This window comes from Etheostoma cragini, chromosome 21 (genome assembly GCF_013103735.1).
Source record: "Etheostoma cragini isolate CJK2018 chromosome 21, CSU_Ecrag_1.0, whole genome shotgun sequence".
NCBI lineage: Eukaryota > Metazoa > Chordata > Actinopteri > Perciformes > Percidae > Etheostoma > Etheostoma cragini.
The window spans coordinates 12901355-12921396 of record NC_048427.1 but is presented as its reverse complement, the minus strand read 5'-3'; the positions used below and the strand labels follow the sequence as shown (position 1 = coordinate 12921396).

Below are 20042 nucleotides of genomic sequence, written 5' to 3'. Positions count from 1 at the left end.
AGAGAGAGAGAGAGTAGAGAGGAGACAGGAAGTATGTGTTTAAACTGTAGGTGTGCATGTGCAGGTGTGTACATAAACATCAAATGACACGCTAGTAGATTGAGAGGGAGTGAACACACTCTCTCTCTCTCACCCACACACAAACACACACGCTGAAGCAGAAGTCCTTGGGAGCAGGAAGGGGCGGAGACAGTGCACAGCTTCTTGTCACAGCAGATCTGAATGAGACCACGTCCAGCTGGCGTATCCACTCCGATATCATGCATGTTTATGTGTGTGTGTGTACAACTGCAGGTCCAAGTCCAGTTTTCATTCATGCGTGTGTGTGTGTGTGTGACTTGCCTTGACATCCCAAGAATGCGTGGAGATTCCCTTCCCTTTGTCATCTTCCAGTCTCCTCCTCATTAAGTAGAGTCCACTTTCACTCCTCCTTTATCGCATCACATCTTCTCTCCTCCTCCCCTCCCTGTCTCATGTCATCCCTGCTTCAAACTTTTATTCTCTTTGCTCCTCTGCCAGCTTTTCTTTTCTACATCTCTACTCCCTTCTTCTTTTTTTTCCTTCTCCTCTCTTTTGCCACAGACCTCCGGTCTGTTTTGCTCTAGGCAAAATTTCCAGCTGCACTTTTCTTCCTGCTGCAGTTTCCCACTCATGAATCCCTCGCTTTTTCTCCCTGTCACATTGATCAACAGAGATGTGCAGGTTCAACAAAGGCAGTGCTGGGGAAAAAATAGGCAAATACAAATTCTTGCTCATCTTAAAAATGAGGAAACACAAAGAGAAAAAGTAGGCTCCAATGCATGAATTAGGACTGCAGCATGTTGCCCGTTACGGCTCCAAAAGCCCTCTAAAAGCAGCTTTACACTCAGGCAATTAAGACGTCACAGGGCATTTCCCAGCCTGCATTTGGCTGTTGTTACTGTGGAATTTTGGAACATCTGTCGTGTGTGTGTGTGTGTGTGTGTGTGTGTGTGTGTGTGTGTGTGTGTGTGCGTGTGCGTGTGCAATTATGCATGTCTGGGAGTTGTTCTTCAGGGTGTTTTACCTTCTCTGAAGAGAGATTTAGAGAAGTCTTTGCTGATGTTGTAAATTAGTAAAATGAATCTTAACCTGTCATTTAGCCAGATTGTTAAAGAGCTTCTGTTTATCCCCCTTCCCCCCACACACAGACACACAGACACACACACACACACAGACACACACACACGCAAAGCAAGGCTAAGTGGGTGAAGTTTTTTCACAGTTACAGAAACAAAAAGAGATGATTTTGTTGTCCACTTTTGACCCAAATGTATGATGTAAAAAAAGAACTAATTTTAACCAACAGAAATCCCATTATTCTTGGAACTGTGTTTTAAAACTGACTTCCCACAACTTAATGTTCCATTGTCTCACTGAATATATGAATATGTCAATTAGTTTTTATTCTGCTGCACAAAAAAAGGTACAAATAAATGGATTTGGTTGACAATGTAATGTCAAACTGTCTGTACACTGTAAACAGCAGACAAAAGATATTTCTGACAACACAACACATTTCACTAGTGCCATGTTGTCTTGGAGATGCCTGAGGGGGCAAAAGTGCGGTCTAGATGACTTGCCCTGTTTGTCCCATCTGTGTCAGTTTGTATTTATCCCGGAGAAACAAACTGGAGAAAAGGCTCTGCCCTCACTTCCTCCTAAGCTAAAACATCCAGACCGGTGCTTAAAATAAACAGGTTTTTCAGGAGGAACATGCCAAAAAAGTTGCAAAATTGAATAGAAAATAGACAAAAAAGGGCCATTGAGTCTTGCGTCACCAATTTGGGCAATTCAGCAGACAACAACAGCAGATGACAAGTTCAGGGTTTGGATGGCTCAGATGTCTGTCTGTATGTCTGGATGACCCAGTTACACATTTCATGAAATTTCACTTTTACGGATAAAAGAATTAGAACAATAAGGATATTATGTAGCCGCTGTTTCACAGAGACCTTTAGGTCACACACAGGGTGAAAACAGGATCTGCAACATTGTGCAGAAGTACAACAAAAATATGGTGTCTTTTGAAAATAAAACAATGTAAAGCTATTCTGGTACGACCTCAAAATACATTTATGAACCTGAAAATGAGCATATATGGGGGCTTTAATTTGTTGGTTTTAGAGATGCTCAAAGGCCGATTTTTTACCTTTGGTTTGATAGACTAATCATTTTTCCCTGTTTCCTGCGAATTTAGACCCTTTTTAGGGGGGCTCAAGCTCCCTAAATTTGATCTCGCCCCCCCCCACCCAAAAAAAGATTATAATAATAAAAAACTAAACAAAAATGGTAAATCTTTTATTAACCCTTATGTTGTCCTTGGGTCAAATTGACCCGTTTTTCTATATCAATGTTCTTTTTAAGTACCCAATTGTAATTTCCCAAAATAACATGATTGATTGTACACAACGCTCTTTACTACAAATCTCTACTTTCATGAATTCTGAAAGTAGAGATTTGTAGTAGTGAAGTCTTATTCAATTTTATAGCATTAAAAAAAAAAATTGTATTGCGTAAAAGTTTACATATAGTATGCCAGTCTGTGATTATCCATCAACTTACATTCCTTTAATTTTAGTCTAAATAATAACCAATTTCTGCTTTTCTAACTCAAACATTAGGTATGATTTCCTAAAAATTAGGTTTATTGACCATAAATTCTAAATATACCTGTAAAACTAAAGTTGATAAGTAAGTGTTACATAGTGTTAAACGTCAAACAAGTAACAAACTTGAAAAAAGTGTTGAAAAAAGGGACAAAAAAACTAAGAAAAAGTTAAAAACATCAATAAAAAGCGTCAACAAAAGTGTTGATTTTCAATTTTGACAGGAAGACAACACAAGGGTTATATCAATTTTAGTGCTTCAAGTTAGAGTTTGCGAACCAGTCTGTTAGTGACCGTGGACAAACAATTACAGGTTTAAAGGGCTTGAAACAGGTTTAATATCCTGTGTTGCTGATGCTATGCACCTGTAACCCAGTCAAGGAAAGGAACACTTTTACAAGGCACTGCATCCGTGTCCCATTCTCATTAGGGGCTGAGCCCGTCCTAAAGGTCTAATTCTAGAATCGCCCCTGGGTGACAGTTAACTGACTGCTGGCTGTTCAATCTTATCATCTAGCTCTCAGTGTATAAGCAAATTTCCCAAATGGTCAGAATTAGTACATTAAAGAGGGAATGAAGAACATGCTTTTCAGCTTCTAGAAAACTATTTTCATAAAGATGGAGTAAAGTTAACAGAGCAGCATCATAGAGGCTTTTCTGACATTCTTCTTTCAGCCAACCTCCAAAGAAGTGCGTTGAATTGATGTCCTTGAAATTGAAGTCGTTTTAACTTGCTGTCAGACCTCTCAGTGGTCAGTCCACATAAATTGGCAGCCACAGGAAAATCGAGGCCACAAATGCATGCAGCAGCACAACACTATATAAAGGGACAAGGTCACGGTGAGGAGAAGTAAACAAGGAGATGATGAGAAATCTCAACAGTTGAGGAGAAAGACTTAGATAAGTTAAGATAAAAAAAAAAAAATGAGGTGGGAAAGATATGCATGCAAATAATTCTATGAAAGAAAGCAGGTTTTTCCCATCAAATGTTTCTAAAATAGGAATCCTTTATTTTCTTCTTGTATCCCTCTTTCATTATCTCTTCCCATCAATTTCATTTTTCTGGACAACTTTAGCCTGAGCATGGATTGCCACAGCCGGGATGAAAGGAAGTGGAACTGCACCCTCGCATTCCTCCAGAATTGATCGAGCCTTTTATAGTTTTTTGTGCTAACCAGTATTTTTATGCTGGCTAGATGTCCACAAACCTAGACAATAAACACTCCCACTATAGAGTATTGAAATAATACACTGAAATTAAAATCCCACTGTTTGGAGGTAAAGCACACTGTTGTGGGTAGATGTTACCGGCAGTCTCAGTATAGTGTGTAACAGGAAGGATGAGTCGACGGTTGATGATGATGTAAGATGGGCTGGTTTTATTATCCCAAATACGGCCAAAAAAGGCAAAATACAAATATATCAAAAAGAATAATAAAAATCAAAGACTTTGAAAACTGGAAAAGAAACAGACTTAAGAGTCAAAAAGAGATAATACTAAAACAACAAACTAAAGAACAGCTGCTCACAAATTGCCTTTTGACTGCAATTACTTTGGCTTTCACTAGACTTAAGTCTCACCACATCCAGCCTCCTCCCTCTCAAATACCTTCGTAGCGCACCTCTCAAATGGACTAAACCATTCTCCCTTAAAGCTGCAGGGGTGGCTCAGGCGAGAAATATACAAATGGCTTTAAAGCAGCCAAAAACCCTACTCCACGAAATAAAACACGTGTGATATTATAAATAGACCTCAAACAGGTTTACCCTCCACCCAAGATAGCTAGGTTTACAGTAGGCTATAAACAGTTTTACATTTAAAACTGATAACTTCCGGTCACCCCGAAAGACCGCCCGTCTATAAATACCCCGGTGCATACGGCAAACTCCCTTTTAAGATTACAACAGAGTATGCAGGTAAGAGGACACGTATGTTTGTATGTGATTTGTATTACCATTGAAATTAAATAAACTGTTAGATTAACAAAGGACTAATGGTCTTGTGGTTATTATAACTAAAGAATATATAACAAGATAAAATGGTAATGATGAACAATGTATAAAAATGATTAACAGATTGCGGTAGCAATTAGAGTCAGCGTTGCATGCATGCCTATCACCATAGTTTTAGCTGTTAAATTCGTGCACTAGAAAACTACGTGATAACGGTAGGACTATGAAAATGAATGGGTAACTGATACATCTTAACACAATACATACAAGGTAACAAAACAAACGCGTGTCACACACCCACACATAGGGAGAGTATTGAAAAGTCAGTGTGCAAACATTGGAGGTACAAGTAGCGCATTGCTACAGTGACGGCCGCAATGCGCTCTGTCACACACACCATGCAGTCAAAATGAATGTGGATAAATGGTCGAATAAAGTAGATTAAGTCCCAACAACAGGATAATGGTATGCTAAAATGGAAATACTAAAATGTAGCTTCGTAGTAGCACAGGTAGCCTAAAGACATAAAGCCACACAGAGAAGTTGCTAACATTAGCGAACACTAGCCACGACAAGCTCCTGGTCATACCTGACCTAGTCTCGCTTTGCCAGATCCCTCCTCCGCGTGACGAAGGAGGGTCTGGAAAACTCTGATTGGACAGATAGCTGTCTGGATTTATTTCAACACAAAGAAAGCCCAAAGCAACAGATAATCCGCTCTAATGAGTGAAATCCGGCAGATCTTCCGGCAGCAATGGAAAAATCCTGGAAGTGGTTGACCAAGTCACAGACTGTAGCAGCGAATCCTACCCGAGTGTGATGAATTGAGCAATAGTGTTTTTTTTTTGTTATAGTTTAAGGAGTTTAGCTTTTCAATTGTAAGACAGATAATGTGTCACTTTCTCTTTCAAAAGTCACATACTTTGAGCGGCAACTGCATTCTTTCTGCGCAACATGTTAAATAGTTAAAGGAATAGTTAATTTGGTAATTGGCTTTCTTGCTGTTAGTTTATTATTAGGGTTAGGGGTTAGGTTTAGGGTTAGGGGGTTAGGGTTAGGGTTAGGGTCGACTCTTGTGTCTGTCTATTAATTTTGAAGCTAGACGGTTAGCTTAGCGTAGCATAATGACTGGAAATAGGGGGAAACGGCTAGCCTGGCTCCAAAGGTAACGACATCTACTAGCCAGCACTTTGACTGTCTTTGTTGTTTGCCTCGCACTTTCACAGTATGACAAGACTTGCCAATAAATACAGTAGTCTGGCACCCCTCGTAAAACCACTTTATATTTATCAAGCCAGCAGGAGGAGGAGAGAAGGGAAAGGATCCAGGAATCAGTGCAAAAATCCTCTGCAGGAGTCTGATGGGGAGAAAACAGCCAATCAACAGTGACTGCTGTGGAGGATGTCATCAAACAGATGTCTCCTCTCGTAACATAAAGCTCCTGTCTGTCAAAAGACACACACACACACACGGTGGTTGGACAGAAGGATAAGTGCAAACCGAGCGAAGGAAAGAAAGAAAATAAGTGAGATGAGAATAACAAGCGTTTACACTCATCAGCGGCTGATGGTTTATGTTTGCAGGTTACCTTGGGTTGCAGAGGTTGCTCGTGGTCAGTCTCTGCTGGGCGGCGGATGAAGCTAAAGTGGACTACAGGAAACAACATGAATTTGTAATGTGTGTGTGTGTGTGTGTATAACTGTGCCTGGGTGTGGTTGCTAAAAAAGCACAGCTAATTGCTTATTTTGGCAAATTCTGAGTAACTAGTAGACAGTGAAAGGAAAGTGAAGGAAATGTCTGGCACACACACACACACACACTCGCACAAACCTCGAGCTTTTACGCACTTAATTTTATTTTTTGTGTTCAACAATCTGTCTTGCGTCTCTGGAGCAGAACATTGCCCAAATGTTCCCGAGCTGGAGCTCCAGACTTCAGAGGAAGAGAATGTGAAGAATGCTCTAACTATTCTCTTCATAACATGGTGAAATTGAACATGATTTAATCAGAGTATCAGGTCAAATTTGCTTGGAAGGCCGTCCTGACCTGTGTGTCTAAACCCCTTTCAGCAGCAGCAGCAACAACACACAAGTCCACATGTGTTGAGGGATTCTAAGTAAATTCCAAATTACTGGAAGGGACATTCCCAGTGAACAGCCAAATGTGACTGGAGATGGCCTGGGTCATGGAGAGGGTGTGTGTGTGTGTGTGTGTGTGTGTGTGTGTGTGTGTGTGTGTGTGAGACAGAGTGTGTAGCACCTCAAAACAGCTGTTTGCAATAAATGATTTCCTTCAGAACAGCATTCTTCCTCTGAAGTTTGACCCCTGTCGGTGGGGCTAGGTACTTGACTTTTGGCCTTGATGAGCACCGTTTCGCCACTTTCAGTTGTCTCCCCCGTGACTTCTGTCAGTTCCTTTTGCGTCTTCCTGCGGATGTCAGAACCAAAAGATTTTGCTCTATGCCAAAGCGAATTGACTTGGTAAACACAAAGCTATGTACTTTAGATTAGACAGGTTTCCCAATTTTGTTCATGTCACTGATCTAGAATAAGTGCTGCTGGATGACATTTGGTCACAGAGTCTGACATTCATCCGTGTTAGATTGGATTTAAACCAGAACTGTTGCTTTTCTCCATTTCTGGGGTGCAATTGGCATGCACTTGTGCACTCTGTGTGCGCCTTCTGTGTGTGTGTCTGTGCGTGTGTGTATGCATGTGTGTGTATATTTTACAGCTTTCTTGGGTAAATTAAAAACATATAAAATTTTACACTGATTAGCTGCTAATAGCCATCTGAGTGATTCAAGACTTTTGTGGCAAAAAAGTGAATGCATGGCAGCCTCTACGTTGAGGACAACATCTTGAGCAATTATGCATTTATAGGATGTTTACACTTATGCATTATTATTAAAACATGTGGTTGAATACAATATTTACAGCTTGGCTGGGAACTGGGCAATGCATAGCCAAAACAAGAGTCTACAGCCATACAAGAGGCTCTGTGAGGCTAATAATAAATGCTAATGTCAGGATGCTAACATGCTGATGGGAAGTCGGTACAATCTTTATCATACTCACTATCGGGTTACCATGCTAACATTTGCTAATTTAACACCATACGCAAAGTACAGATGAGGCTGATTGGAATGTCATTAGTTTTGCACAAGTATTTGGTGCAGGCATGGCAAAAAAAATCAGAATTATACAACACTTATGCAAGAGCTACAGCAGAGACATTAAAATGTTGTCTAGCGCTCTGTAAATGGTCAACCAATCAGAAGCCACAGAAGTGACAGACAGAGAGCGAGAAAAGTAGGGCAGAGAATTGATGCAAACAACATAAGTGACTTTTAGACCGCTACTTTTTTTCTCTCTCACTCTCACATGTATCTAAGCAAGCTGATTCTGTCTTTCACCTCCCTGCACTCTGTTCTCTCCTTTATGGTTCATGTTACCCAACATGCAACGGAAATACAGTCAAAGCACACTGCAAAGGCCTGAGTTTATGCCCAATATCCAAACTGGAGTTTCTATTCAAGATTCAAAGATCTGTGGAAACAAAATAGGAGTTTTTTTTTTTTTGGAGGAAGCAGCACTCAACTATGACATCTTCCGTTACATTAGATTTGGCACAAACCATTCACTATTGACCTCATTGTTTGATGAAAAAAATCCCCAAAAGGCTGACATGTTTACAGACGTCATCCTCAAACCTTGGACTGTATGATCCAATATGCTTCCCAGGCAGCATGGGTGCAGTCATTTTTAGCATTTATGGCCTCAACCATGGAAGAGTTAGCACACTGATTGGGAAAAGTTAAACAATGAATTTTCATTCAAAATGGCCATTTTTTGTTTCACCAAAAATTTTGTCTGATGTATTTAAATAGAATGTGTTCAGTGCACTGGCGTTTCTGAGCTCCCTCTCTGACTGTTTTTCCAATATTTGAGAGATACTCATGGATGAATCTCACCTCTGGTAAGTAGCTGGCTCAGTGATATTCCACATTACTTCCTGCCCAAAAGAACCCACATGATCTCCGTCCTTTGTCCACAGTCCAGCAGAGCCATCTGCTGAGGCTGTGAGGACAAACAATCTGTCGGCAACCTCCAGAACCTCCACACTTACTAATGCTCTCTCATGAGCCTTCCAACACTGCAGCAGAGGAGGCCGCTCACAATCTGGCTGTGTGGAAAGAGAAAAGATATTTGGGGATATACTGTACAGCACACACTTCATATTTTGATTAACATCAGCTCTCACACACAAAGACATACACTCACCTCATGCTGGACGTCCAGGGCATAGGAATTGATGTCCCAGATCTGAAGCCAGCCCGACGTGTCTCCAGAGACCAGGATGGAGTTTTTAGGCTGATCTGAGCTCAGGCTCAGCACACGCTCACCTGGCTGCTCTGGAGCATAGAACTGGCCTGTAATAAGAAGGAAAACCTGAATTGCACCCATAAAGAAACCAAGTCCAATCTAGACAAATGTTCTTATTTACAGTAGTCTCATGTAGGTTTGGGTTCCTGACGGTCTACAGGGAGAACGTTGCATGCAAGTAAATCTAATTGGTCAATTTGTGTGCCGCTTTTAAGAATAGTCTTGCCTGAAATGACAAATGTACTTCTGAAACAAAATGTTCCCCTAAATGTTGTGTCACACATCTCCCAATTATCTCGTGCTCTAAAATTCCTCTCTGCTAGAAGAATTCACAGATGCATATACAGACCTGTGCACAAACACACACACACACACTAATGCACACTGGCTCCCTCATACACGCATGCATACTCGTACACATATGCAGCGGCAACAGTGCATGAATTCGACACCACTAAACACAGATGGGAACTGGAAAGAGACATATTTGTGGGCTGCCAGGAATGGTACAGGCGGGAGGCCAAGTTGACAGTTCAGGCTCTCTGTCACTGCTCTGGCTGTTTGGAAATCCATCCTAAAACTGACAGCTGCTTGTCAGTTGCTTGTACTGTAGAGTGTGGTGCCTCCATCTCTCTCATACTGCAAGAGTTTTATTCTAAATTCATGTATTTTTTCTTTTGCATGCAGGTTTTCTGAATGACACTTTCTGCACCATCCTACCTCTTTCTTCCCCCCACACACTCACCAAACGTGTGCGTCTGTCCAGTGATGCTCCAAAAGCAGAGAAAGCCCGCCTGAGATGAGACCAGGACGCCTTTGTTTCTTAACTTTCTGTTGACAGCCCGATGTTGCAGGAACAAGAGGCTGTCCACAGGGGGCACCACTCTAGATGCACGCAAGAAACGGGAAAAACAAATGGACGATAACAATGAATACCACCCGCTAAGGACGCAGTACTTTTGAAAAAGATTTGCTTTACCACCAGACCACAGTGGCCTAAATATGCTTGTGGGGTTTTGACATGATTAATGGCGTGGGAAGGAAGAAAAAACATTCCGCTACAAAAATTTGTATTTATAAGTTTGGGAACCACCTGTTTAATCTTTAACAATGGATTGCATTGCACAAGCTTATTATGTTTTTGATTCAGTAGAATATTTTCCTCCAAAGTTTAGAGGAATAAAGTAGCGTGCAATGGAAATAGTATAGAAAGTACTTCAAACATGCACTTAAGTGCAGCAATTACTGCAATCTGTTACTTTCACTGTCTCGACTGTTGAATCTTTGCCATCTTTACATTACGGCTGTCTTTTCTCACCCTCTCTTTGTCGGTTTCTGTAGGTGAAGCACTGGTCCTTGCGTTTCCAGCCTCCAGATAACAACCTCTCCATCATGGCTCGCCGTGGCAACAACCCCCAGAGCAGAGCACTGACACACAGCCAAGATGTCTGACTTGTGAACGCCGCTGGACTTCCACGACAGGTCTGCTCTTACATACAAATCCTATATGCACGGTATATAATGATTATTAAACAACAACGCTTTTTACTGATTAAAAAAAATAAATAAGGGAAAATGTGTGTGTGGTCAGATTGAGCGTTTTTGTGCTAAGGTTTTTTCCAGAAATCACAAAGCACCATGTTGCCTTCAGGCTCCACTTTATGCATGAGCGTATTGGTTGAAATTGTGCAACTCTTTGTGCATCACTTCCCACTGTGTGACAGTTTACAAACAGACTGAAAATACATGTACATTGTTTGTGGTGCCTTGCAAAAAGCAGCTCTATTTCTGTCTCTGGTCTACTGATTTTGTTTACACCTCCGGGCTACAGTGTTGAGTCAGTGCCAGCTCGTTAAAATGTGTGGAAGCTCAGCATGGTGGAATGCAGATGAATACTGGTGCAGATGTCTTGCATGACACGGATGTCTTTGAGCTCACCAGGTGATGTGTAGCATGTAATTGACGTCATTCGCTGCTATCATTTACTCGTAAGAAAACTCCTAAAAAGTCCCTTGCCTAAAATGTTTTCTCAAAAAGCTTGCTCTGCCGACACAGGGGGCTTTACAATGAGAAACATTGTGAGTGGAGGAGAAACAGGACTGAGAATTTTGCTGGAGAAGCATGAATTCTGAATGTTACTACTGTAGTCGATGGATGAATCCAACCACAGGGCAGATGGCAGTTAAAGGTTGAGATGTAAAGTGTAACACAAGAATTTGAGGTTTGAAAATATGCACGTCCAGACGTTAGTCTCACCCTGCAGTTCATACTGGTGTTTATACTGGCACTGGCAATGCTTCAGCTTTATTTGTTGTTGAGTGTGTGTAGGTGGATGCGGTAAATCTTGTTTTAAGCACTGAAATGTTCTAGATATTTTGATTTTACTAGCAATAAAAATACGTAAGAGGTCTCATTTAGAGATTTTTATCACAGATTTAACTAAGTATTAATTGGATTTAATTAAATACGTTGTGTGCTACTATTGCAGGGTTGTAAGTCAGTACCAGATTAGTCACTATGGTGACAGTTGTTTTTGTGGGACCCATCATCCAGCGCTCAACATCTGGGGAAGAACTTATGGATAAGCAAAAAGTGCGAAGGCTACGACACGTTGATGCTTAAGCTTTATGGTAATTAGTTAATATGTGTGCTGCACTTCCCAGAATCTCCTGTCAATCCAAAGCTTTTGTAATGGATTTAATGCTGTGAGTTTCTGTTTCAGTAGGTGGTGCTTCTGTTTGTTCGTTGAGTAATGATCTCTGTTGATGCTTGTGCTAACTACACAGTTATTCTTCTATTTTTCAAAACAAGCTTTTACTGGTAGAAACATCACATATCATCATTCCTTGTCCTGCAAAGCATTTCCACTTGAAAAGACCCACCAGACATGCACAATAAATGTAAGAGTGTCTAGCTTTTTTGTTTTCATTTTGTTTTCCATGGCCTAATTACATTGAATGTTTTCCATAATGTTGAAGTTTGACATGTAAGGTATACTGTAGAGGTTATGACCACTAGTAGGCTACCACTATGAAGCAATGCTTTTTAAACTGGGTCTCCACAATACACAGCTTTGCTGATGATTTCATGCTATTTCACTGAGTTGATTGTCCGGCATGGCAATAGAAGGCTGATAGCAATCAATATACTGTATGCAAAGTATGCAAAGTTTCACATATTTCTTTTTGTGATGTTTTGGGAAATACATTAAATAAATGTTTCCTATATGTTAAGGATGTACATAATACATTCTGATGTGACACAGTGAATACAAACATAACTTTACTGAGTAGCTTTAATGTTCTGTCACTTATCAGTCATTTAAGAATTGGGGGGAAGTAATACCTGGAATACCAGGTTACATTATGAGTTATGAGCAGAAGGATAAAGAGTAATTTAATAACCCCTGAAAATCTTGTTTTTGCTGACACTTTGTTGCAGTGAAACCCATATGGCATCACTGTAGTTACAGGTGCAACAGACTTGAAACTTTCAGCACCGCTTCTCAGTCTAGAGTTAAGTTATTCTTTTTTAAACTGCGTAGATTATCAATTCAAAGCACCTTTACCTTTACCTTGGCAGCTGCGATGTCATATTGAGCGACCCGCTGGCTCCACCCCACAGCCAGCAGCTGGTTGTCATGGAGACAGGTCAACCCGGTGACCTCAGAGTTGGTGACGGGTTCCAGTTTGTGCAAGTTAAGGCCATTTAGTAAGTTCCACACCTGCTCGGGGAGTGTTCTTCTCATTAACAAGCTCGTCTTACCTTTCTCATACATGTATAACAAATGTGTACATATGGCGGCCTACACAAATTGTATTAAATTTAAAGTGATTTTGTACAAAATGAAAGTGAGAAGTGGTATCAAACCTTAATAGTGCCGTTCCGAGCCCCAGTGATCAGTCTTCTGTGGGAGGAGTCTAGTGCCATGCAGGTGAGCTCATCTTCTCCATGAGCGTTTAAGATCTGAAGCCGCCTCCTCCCCGACTCCACGTCCCACAGAGACACAGATGAGTTGGCATGTCCCGTCGCCACCTGTCTCAGACTGGAGTTATACAGAGCGCAGGAGAGGGCAGGACCAGTTGGAGTGTTTGGTCCAGTTTCCTTTCCTTCATCTGCCGTCCATCCGCCTCCTCCTCTTCTCGTTTCAGCCAGGTTGAGCAGTGCCAGGTAATCTTTGCATCCCACCACTAAATGAGACTGTGTGTGATCAGGAAGAGGCGGGCTCAGCAACAAGAAGGGGAAGTTGCCGTGTTCTGGGATTCGACCTGGCTGCTGGCATGGGAACTGCAGGCAGATGGTTTTCAGACAGTGATGGCTGGAAATGTCCCAAACCCTCACCTCCTGACAAAGGAACAAAAGTAAACAATCTCTGTTGAGATATGCCATGTTTCACAAAAAATCTCAAATTTTATATGATAAACGATATAAATGTGCATGATATTTATTTCAGGGCAGTGCTCTATTTCATTTTTTTGCTTCATTTTTAATGACTCACAGCATCTCTGGAGTAGCTGAAGATCTGCCCAACAGGTTGGTAGATTGCAACATCCAACACAGTGGTGCAGTGACCCCGCAGCGTAGCTATGGGACGTGTGGTCACAAAGCGAGTCCACAGTCTGACTGCTCGGTCACAACCTCCTGTGACCATCAACTGCAGAGAGGCATTGTAGTCAAAACATTTAGCCCCCTGAAATGAGACAAAAAGAGCAAAAATGGTATACAGCTAATGTTGCTTTGAAAAATAAAGCATGCTCACTTCTGATAATCTAAATCAAGCCATCTGGTCTCATTATTTTGAACTGGAGAGTTTTTTTTAACGGTTGCTTCATTGTTAAAATGTCCAGACAGTTCATTGAACTATAAAATTAGTGTGATTGTTTAAAAAAAAAGCCATGGTGAATAACAGGAAGCATCACCACCCAGTTTAATAACACTTTGTCCGACAGCATTACTTTTTCTCTCCACATAGTGGCACTGTCTGTCTCTACATGCAGGGCAGAAGTCAACTCTAGAAATAACTTGACTCCTATCTCATATTTTTTCTTTTAGATAAATCTGTCTGGGGATAATTCACTGAATGAGTGGTGTACTATTTTGCCACATGAGGACATGTATTGATTCACAAACTAATTTAGTGGAGTGAAAATTGATTTTCAAACCTTGACCTACCCAGTTAGGTCAGAGTCACCCAGACCAGAGTACTGTGAGCTCCACTTGACCTCGATCCACATCAGAAATGGATAACGTCAACTCACTTGTTGTCTCTTTTACGTATTTATTTTCTTTACTACTATTGTCCATAGAGAAATAAATGTCTAGAAACATACTTCTGATGCTTCTAAAATGCTTAAACCTGACTTTGTGAGCATTTGTCTTTGTAAAAGTTCTCTAAATTCAATATTTGAACGTGTCATTATAAAAGTGTAACCCAAAGAATAAGGTGTGATACACAGCTATATGTAATACTGACAATACACAACACATAATAACATTATTAACATTAGATGAGGCAACCCCACACTATGAAGTCAGTTACCTGCTTAAATGACCAAACATAAGGCTCCTGCTTTAGGGTCACATAGATAAAAACCACGGAGGTCGTGTCACTTTCTGATGATGTCATGATGACGTTGGTGGTGGGCTCAAACATCACTCTGTTGATTGGTTCCTGGTGGATGTTAGGAATGTGACGGTAGGACACCATGTTGCTGTGTTCACCGAGGTCCTGTTGTCAAGATGAGTTACAATAAATGTTTATTTGAAAAATTGGAGTGTAATCAACAAGTGGTTGGCATTGCTGACTGCTACACTGTTTACTACTGGGGCCTGCATGAAACATTCTCTGCTGAAACCAGAGAATGAGCAAAGTGCTTAAATAGACAAGGCCAAGCTTACTGGGAAAAATATCCTCTGTGGGCCATTCTCTGCCTTGGATGGATTCTTGAAAAGTCCTTTAGATGGATTCAGGAACCACATGAGGTGGACTCCTCCTTTTTCATCCCCCAGTAGCAGCAGAGAGGGTCGCTCTGGAAACTTGGAAGGAAAACCCACATAGATTCATATGATGGGTGTATTGCTTTCAGATTCATTGGATGAGATTATTGCTTTTAGAGCACATTTGTCCAGCTGAAAAGAACATCTCAAAGGAATTATGGTCCTACCTGAACATCATGCCAGTAACAAAGTGCACTAGGGACACTACGGAACCCTTGGGGTAATGATGAGACAATGAGTTAACACTTGAAAATGTAGATATTTTGTATACAGTAACTGGTTTTTATTAGTGACCAGCTCAGATTGATAACATTTAGTAGGTATAGCAATCAGGTATACCAAACAGGTGGACATCCTCAAATACACTCCCCATGGCGACATTCACAAAGTGCAAGTCCCTACAGTCAGATGCTATGGCAACCTTGTGGACATTTCCCATGTAAACAGCATCAGTGGTCCAACCTCTAAATCTCCTCGTGTTAGCAATTTGCTCTGTTGGGTCTCCAGCCAGCTGGATTAAATAGGAATAAATATAAAAAGTGTGAGTAGCTACTTTAACTTGGATAAAAAAATAGTACCATCATGTCACTCACCCCTAGAGTTTTAAGGATGTGTAGGCTGCTGTTCCAGACAGTGATCTGACCTCCCTTGCTGACACTGATGTAGCGGAGCGGAGGAGGGTGGGAGACTGCAACCACACGTACTGTTGGCTCCCGCTGCAGAGGAATGAGTTAATAAATTAAAAGGTTACATAGGAACATGAGTATTAGGCCTAGTAGAAAACAAATATTCAACCGAGTGCAGAAAAATGCAGCTAGAAACTTGTCATCCCACACTGATGCTGCAGGCAACTTCTGGAGCAGGTGCTTCGTCTGTATTTTAGCATTATCACCTTAGTTCAATATCATTTGTAAAAACTGCATATGTACAACTGAATGTGTGGAATGGTATGTCACACTGAATGTGTGACATAGGTATACGGTTTATACCTATGTCAGATCTAGCTAACCTCAACCATTCTCATTTTCGGCTGCTATAAGGGGCAGGAAACCGCCATTAGCTGATACACAGCTTGCTAACATGTGATGTTTAACCTATATATGTTTGCAAACAATTGACAACTGACTTTAGTTGTTTCTGCCCAATTTACAACTCTACACCCAGTATTCACTTTCTTTTTTTTAGACTTCTGAGGGCAATGTCTGGCTTTTTAGCGTGCTAATTTTTCAGTTTCTTCACCAGCCAGCATAATTGCTATGTGCCCCCTGAGCTCAGCACCGTAGCTATTTGCTGAAAACGTCTGCCCGGTGAGTAGGCTATGGTAGGAACAATAAGACTGACCAGTAGGCTAACGTTAACGTTATCAGTTACCCTTGTTTTACATTAAATGTAACGTTCGGTCATTGAATTCAGTTGGGGTTAGTTAAGTTTAACTTTATGTTTAATGTAAGAATGTATTATTTTAGTAGTAGCCTATGATATGTATTTGTCAGGGGAAGAGCCACTTAAACTAACGTAACCCAATTAAGCTAGCTAATGTCATACGACTTTCCACCTGCAGTCCCTAAGCAGCTAGACACAAGTCAAAGTAACCTGGGACTGCTTTGGGGTCTGATCTTTAATTTTGGCGCACCCATTTGGCCTTTCGGTGTAATTGTTTAAACATTGGAATATACCGTACTACAAAGTTGCAACCTTCCTGTTCCTTCTCCCGTTACCAGATATCAATGGATATCTACCTTGTTATGAGAGCAGTGTCTGATCTGCGGCTGGGAGTCCAGAGGTGCAGCTCTGGGAATGGAGGCGCGCTCTCTTTCAGTGTACTCCAGAAGCAGGTAGGAACAAAGCTGCTGCCACTTCACCTGCCCGGAACAGCTGATATCTACCTGGATATGAAACAGAAGACTCAGTGGCCCTGCACCTTCATTCCAAAACATGATGTTTGATGCCTCAGTGAGTCTATGCTGATGGGATGTGTCGTAGTTTACTGAATAATGTCTTGTACTGTGTGTAGCCTATGTGCTTTTATTTTTTTTTATAAGATATGTAGTATTTCTCCTTACCTCACTGAAGAACCTCTCAACCCATGTGTCCTCAACATCTGGACCCACCACAGACCTAAGAACTTCTTGAAACTCTTCAAACTTCATTCCATGCTCTTCATTTCCTCCTCTGTTCCTTCCACTCCTTCCTTTCGACATGTTTTCATGTATCTGTGCTTCATCTTTTGTCCGGTTAAATGCATTTCTCAGGAGCTGCAGGTGCTCGGGGGTCAGTTTTTCTGCAGCACTTACTCCAAAGGCTGGATCACTGCAGCAATGATCATTTGAAGGAAAATCTTTAGTTGTGCAGGAATTTGACAGTTTTTCAGCTGACTTCTTTCTTGTGTGTGCAAGTGTACAGCTGGTTTAAATCATGTGTGGCATAATAATTACTAGAGTAAAGATGCTGCCCATGTCTAAAGCCAAAGATCAATCAATCTGGAACCATCTTTTTTTTCTTTTTCTAAGCATCACTTGTTCTCTCCGGGTCTTTGCAGAATGAATGCAGCACTCCCAAGTGACAGCACTAGGACAACACACTGCTGATTGACAAAAAAGTTTAAAATCACAATATGAAGTCTCATATTGTATGTTTCATCTGAAACACAAGAAGTAATAAAACATATAACAATTGAATGGCGGGTCCTAACGTGTGTGCTTGGTAAATGTTGCAAATATGGAATAAGTGGTGGGGGAATAAGTTATGTTTGGGGAACATCCGAGTGTTCTTTACCACCAGCAGCTCCTGTGTGGCCCTGTTGCTCTGGGAGACAACAAGCTGGAACAATAAGTCACATTGTGAGCTCTTTTCCAGGTTCATCAAGACATGCTTCAGTGGTCCTTGCAAAAGGGAGTATAAAAAGGCTGCTGAATCCGAAAGAGTTGTGTAGGAAGGGTGGAAGAAATCCTTGTCAGTGTCTGAGTGGAGAAAATATGTGAATCTGATCCAGTGACATGCATCTAACTTTATAGAGGACTTAAGATAACTTCTTGTAATGTTATGGAAGGATAAACGCGAGGGTAGATTTATGAAGTATAGACGATTGATATTGTTTTTGACAGGAAGAGATTTTATCATCTCAAATCTCTTGCTGTCAAAAACAAAATCAATCGTCTATACCTCATAAATCTACCCTCGCGTTTATCCTTCCATAACATAACAAGAAGTTATGAGATGATAAAATGTTTGAGAATATATGAACTGGTGTCTAAGGAATAAAGACAGCAGTGTGATGAATATTATGGTGGAATATTATGAGGTACAGCCTACATATCACATGCTAAGCTGACAAAAGGCTTTTATATGCCGAGACAGGTCATAGACAGTTAATTAAAAGTGATAAGGTAAATTTAGCAATATCAGATAAGTTAGAACAAGTTGAAGAAAACTCACCAAATCCTGCTGTGTGGGACTTCTGTCTCGTAAAGCATCCATGGCTTTTTGTTGTTTCTTAAGGTATTCATATTAATAACCTGAGCCTCACTGTTTGAACTCCTCTTTAAATTCTTCCAAACACCAGATGCTGCTCCATCTTTTCCCTCTCCAGTTTGAAATCCAGATCTGATCTACATTGGTCAGTGTTTCAGGCTCTTTAGATCCACACCCCGATGACAGAAAAAGATGCAGCATCCACGAGCGCTAAGGCCAATCTGAGAGCCTCACCATGCTCTGAACCTAATCACCCAGGACCTTTGTTTCCCTCCCTCCCTCTGTCTTTTTCCAGGCAAACCTGACTTGCTCGAACAAAGCTTTTTTGTCTCCAGACAGGGAAGGAATGTCCAGGTCCACTGATTAATAAGCCATCTTTCACAAGTGTTTGACCCCTCCGAGAGGGGAAAGTCAACACATCGCTGGTGAGAAGACCGTGGGGAGAGGAGTGTTTTCAAAATAGTTGCAAGTCTGCTGGGGGTAACAGAGCCACAAACCCTACAGGCCTCTGCGGATTAATCATTTATAGAGGCAAAGTTAGTCAGGACCCAGAAGAGTTAATATTGGTAACTTTTATGTAAGGACAATAAACACACAATACACAATAAAGACAATGGATTATTAATTAATATGAATGTTATTCATACAACAGTGTAGGTCTTGTGCAAATATATGTTAAAACAAGTAAAAGCAATAAGTTATGATACTTGTCATGTTGTTATAGGCTCACTGACTGTTATAACTAATGCAGTTTAATTATTGCCAGGCAACCCACAGCCTTCCGGCTTACCACTTCAATGAGCATGAGCTATCCACAGTGGCCTCCCACTACGTTTAATGAAGGTAGTCATGTCCCAGTGGAGTCTGGTCTGGTATTCCTTGTACCTTGTCTAATATGAGACCTACACACACCTGTAGCCTGCACTGTAACTTGCTCAAACGTCTACTGTATATAATGCATCTTAAATATGATCCAATACCTGAAATGGACTACAGAAAATAGTGGCACAGTAATATACTTTTTCTTCAGAGTATATTTTTGGCTATTTATTACAAGAAAAACACAAGTGGAACTAACAAAAATAAATGGCTTCCTGTACACCCTTTACAGCAAGCTCTGTCATAGCAATGATGTCATCAGTGGCTCTTTGAAGGTAACCACACGCATCTCCGACTGGAAACTGACAGACTGACACTACTACAACAATACAGTTGCTAGGTGAACAATAGAGGATATGAAATTTGTTTTGTACAAATTAACAGGGTTCATGTGAACATTAGTCCTAAAATACCAGTATTTAGCTGCTGTTTCCGTGATGTTAGAAAGCTGGAATATAATTGTTTCCAAAATTAAAAACATTTATTGAAGGCTACGCACAAGATAAGCATGAGTTTTGAAATGTATTTTACAGTAGAAATCGGGAGCACTAATGATGTGAATCAGTCCTTAGACAATGGTGATATGAGCTCATATTCCAGGACACATTGCATAGATATTCTGTGGGAAGATCTATTTTTTTGCCTTTGATTGAAATGTGTCACAGCACATGCAGTGCTATTCAGATACCCCCCCCCCCCCCCCCCCCCCCCCCCCGGATTAACATGCTGT

The 20042-nt window shown here is 41.0% G+C and overlaps 1 protein-coding gene across 4 annotated transcripts; it reads right to left on the bottom strand.

Moving 5' to 3' along the window:
- Positions 1-5652: 5652 nt before the first annotated feature.
- Positions 5653-18836, bottom strand: LOC117936841 (WD repeat-containing protein 49). Of its 4 annotated transcripts, XR_004655035.1 has the most exons (18): positions 18398-18836; positions 17026-17272; positions 16702-16848; positions 15556-15678; positions 15302-15473; positions 15130-15176; positions 14864-15001; positions 14505-14693; positions 13464-13655; positions 12836-13309; positions 12540-12689; positions 10284-10468; positions 9711-9850; positions 8864-9012; positions 8554-8765; positions 6840-7007; positions 6169-6230; positions 5653-6025 (listed from the first exon to the last, which is right to left on the bottom strand). XR_004655035.1 is itself a non-coding variant. In XM_034860273.1 (17 exons), the coding sequence occupies exons 1-17, from the start codon at positions 18466-18468 to the stop codon at positions 6165-6167; spliced, it is 2850 nt and encodes a 949-aa protein (XP_034716164.1). In that variant the 5' UTR covers positions 18469-18836; the 3' UTR covers positions 6106-6164. The 4 variants fall into 4 exon arrangements, 3 of the variants coding, with proteins under 3 accessions (XP_034716164.1, XP_034716165.1, XP_034716166.1); XM_034860273.1 differs by lacking the exon at positions 5653-6025 and having other exon boundaries at positions 6106-6222; positions 6852-7007; XM_034860274.1 differs by lacking the exon at positions 5653-6025 and having other exon boundaries at positions 6138-6230.
- Positions 18837-20042: the final 1206 nt, after the last annotated feature.

What these genes read in the sequence shown, in the direction of transcription:
- LOC117936841 (XM_034860273.1), bottom strand. Translation starts at nt 18,468, where the DNA reads ATGAATACCTTAAGAAACAACAAAAAGCCATGGATGCTTTACGAGACA. An exon ending in CCCTGGACGTCCAGCATGAG is followed by an intron (nt 8,766 to 8,863) that starts GTGAGTGTATGT and finishes CTTTCCACACAG; the next exon opens with CCAGATTGTGAGCGGCCTCC. An exon ending in GGAAATCATTTATTGCAAAC is followed by an intron (nt 6,223 to 6,851) that starts AGCTGTTTTGAG and finishes GTAGTCCACTTT; the next exon opens with AGCTTCATCCGCCGCCCAGC.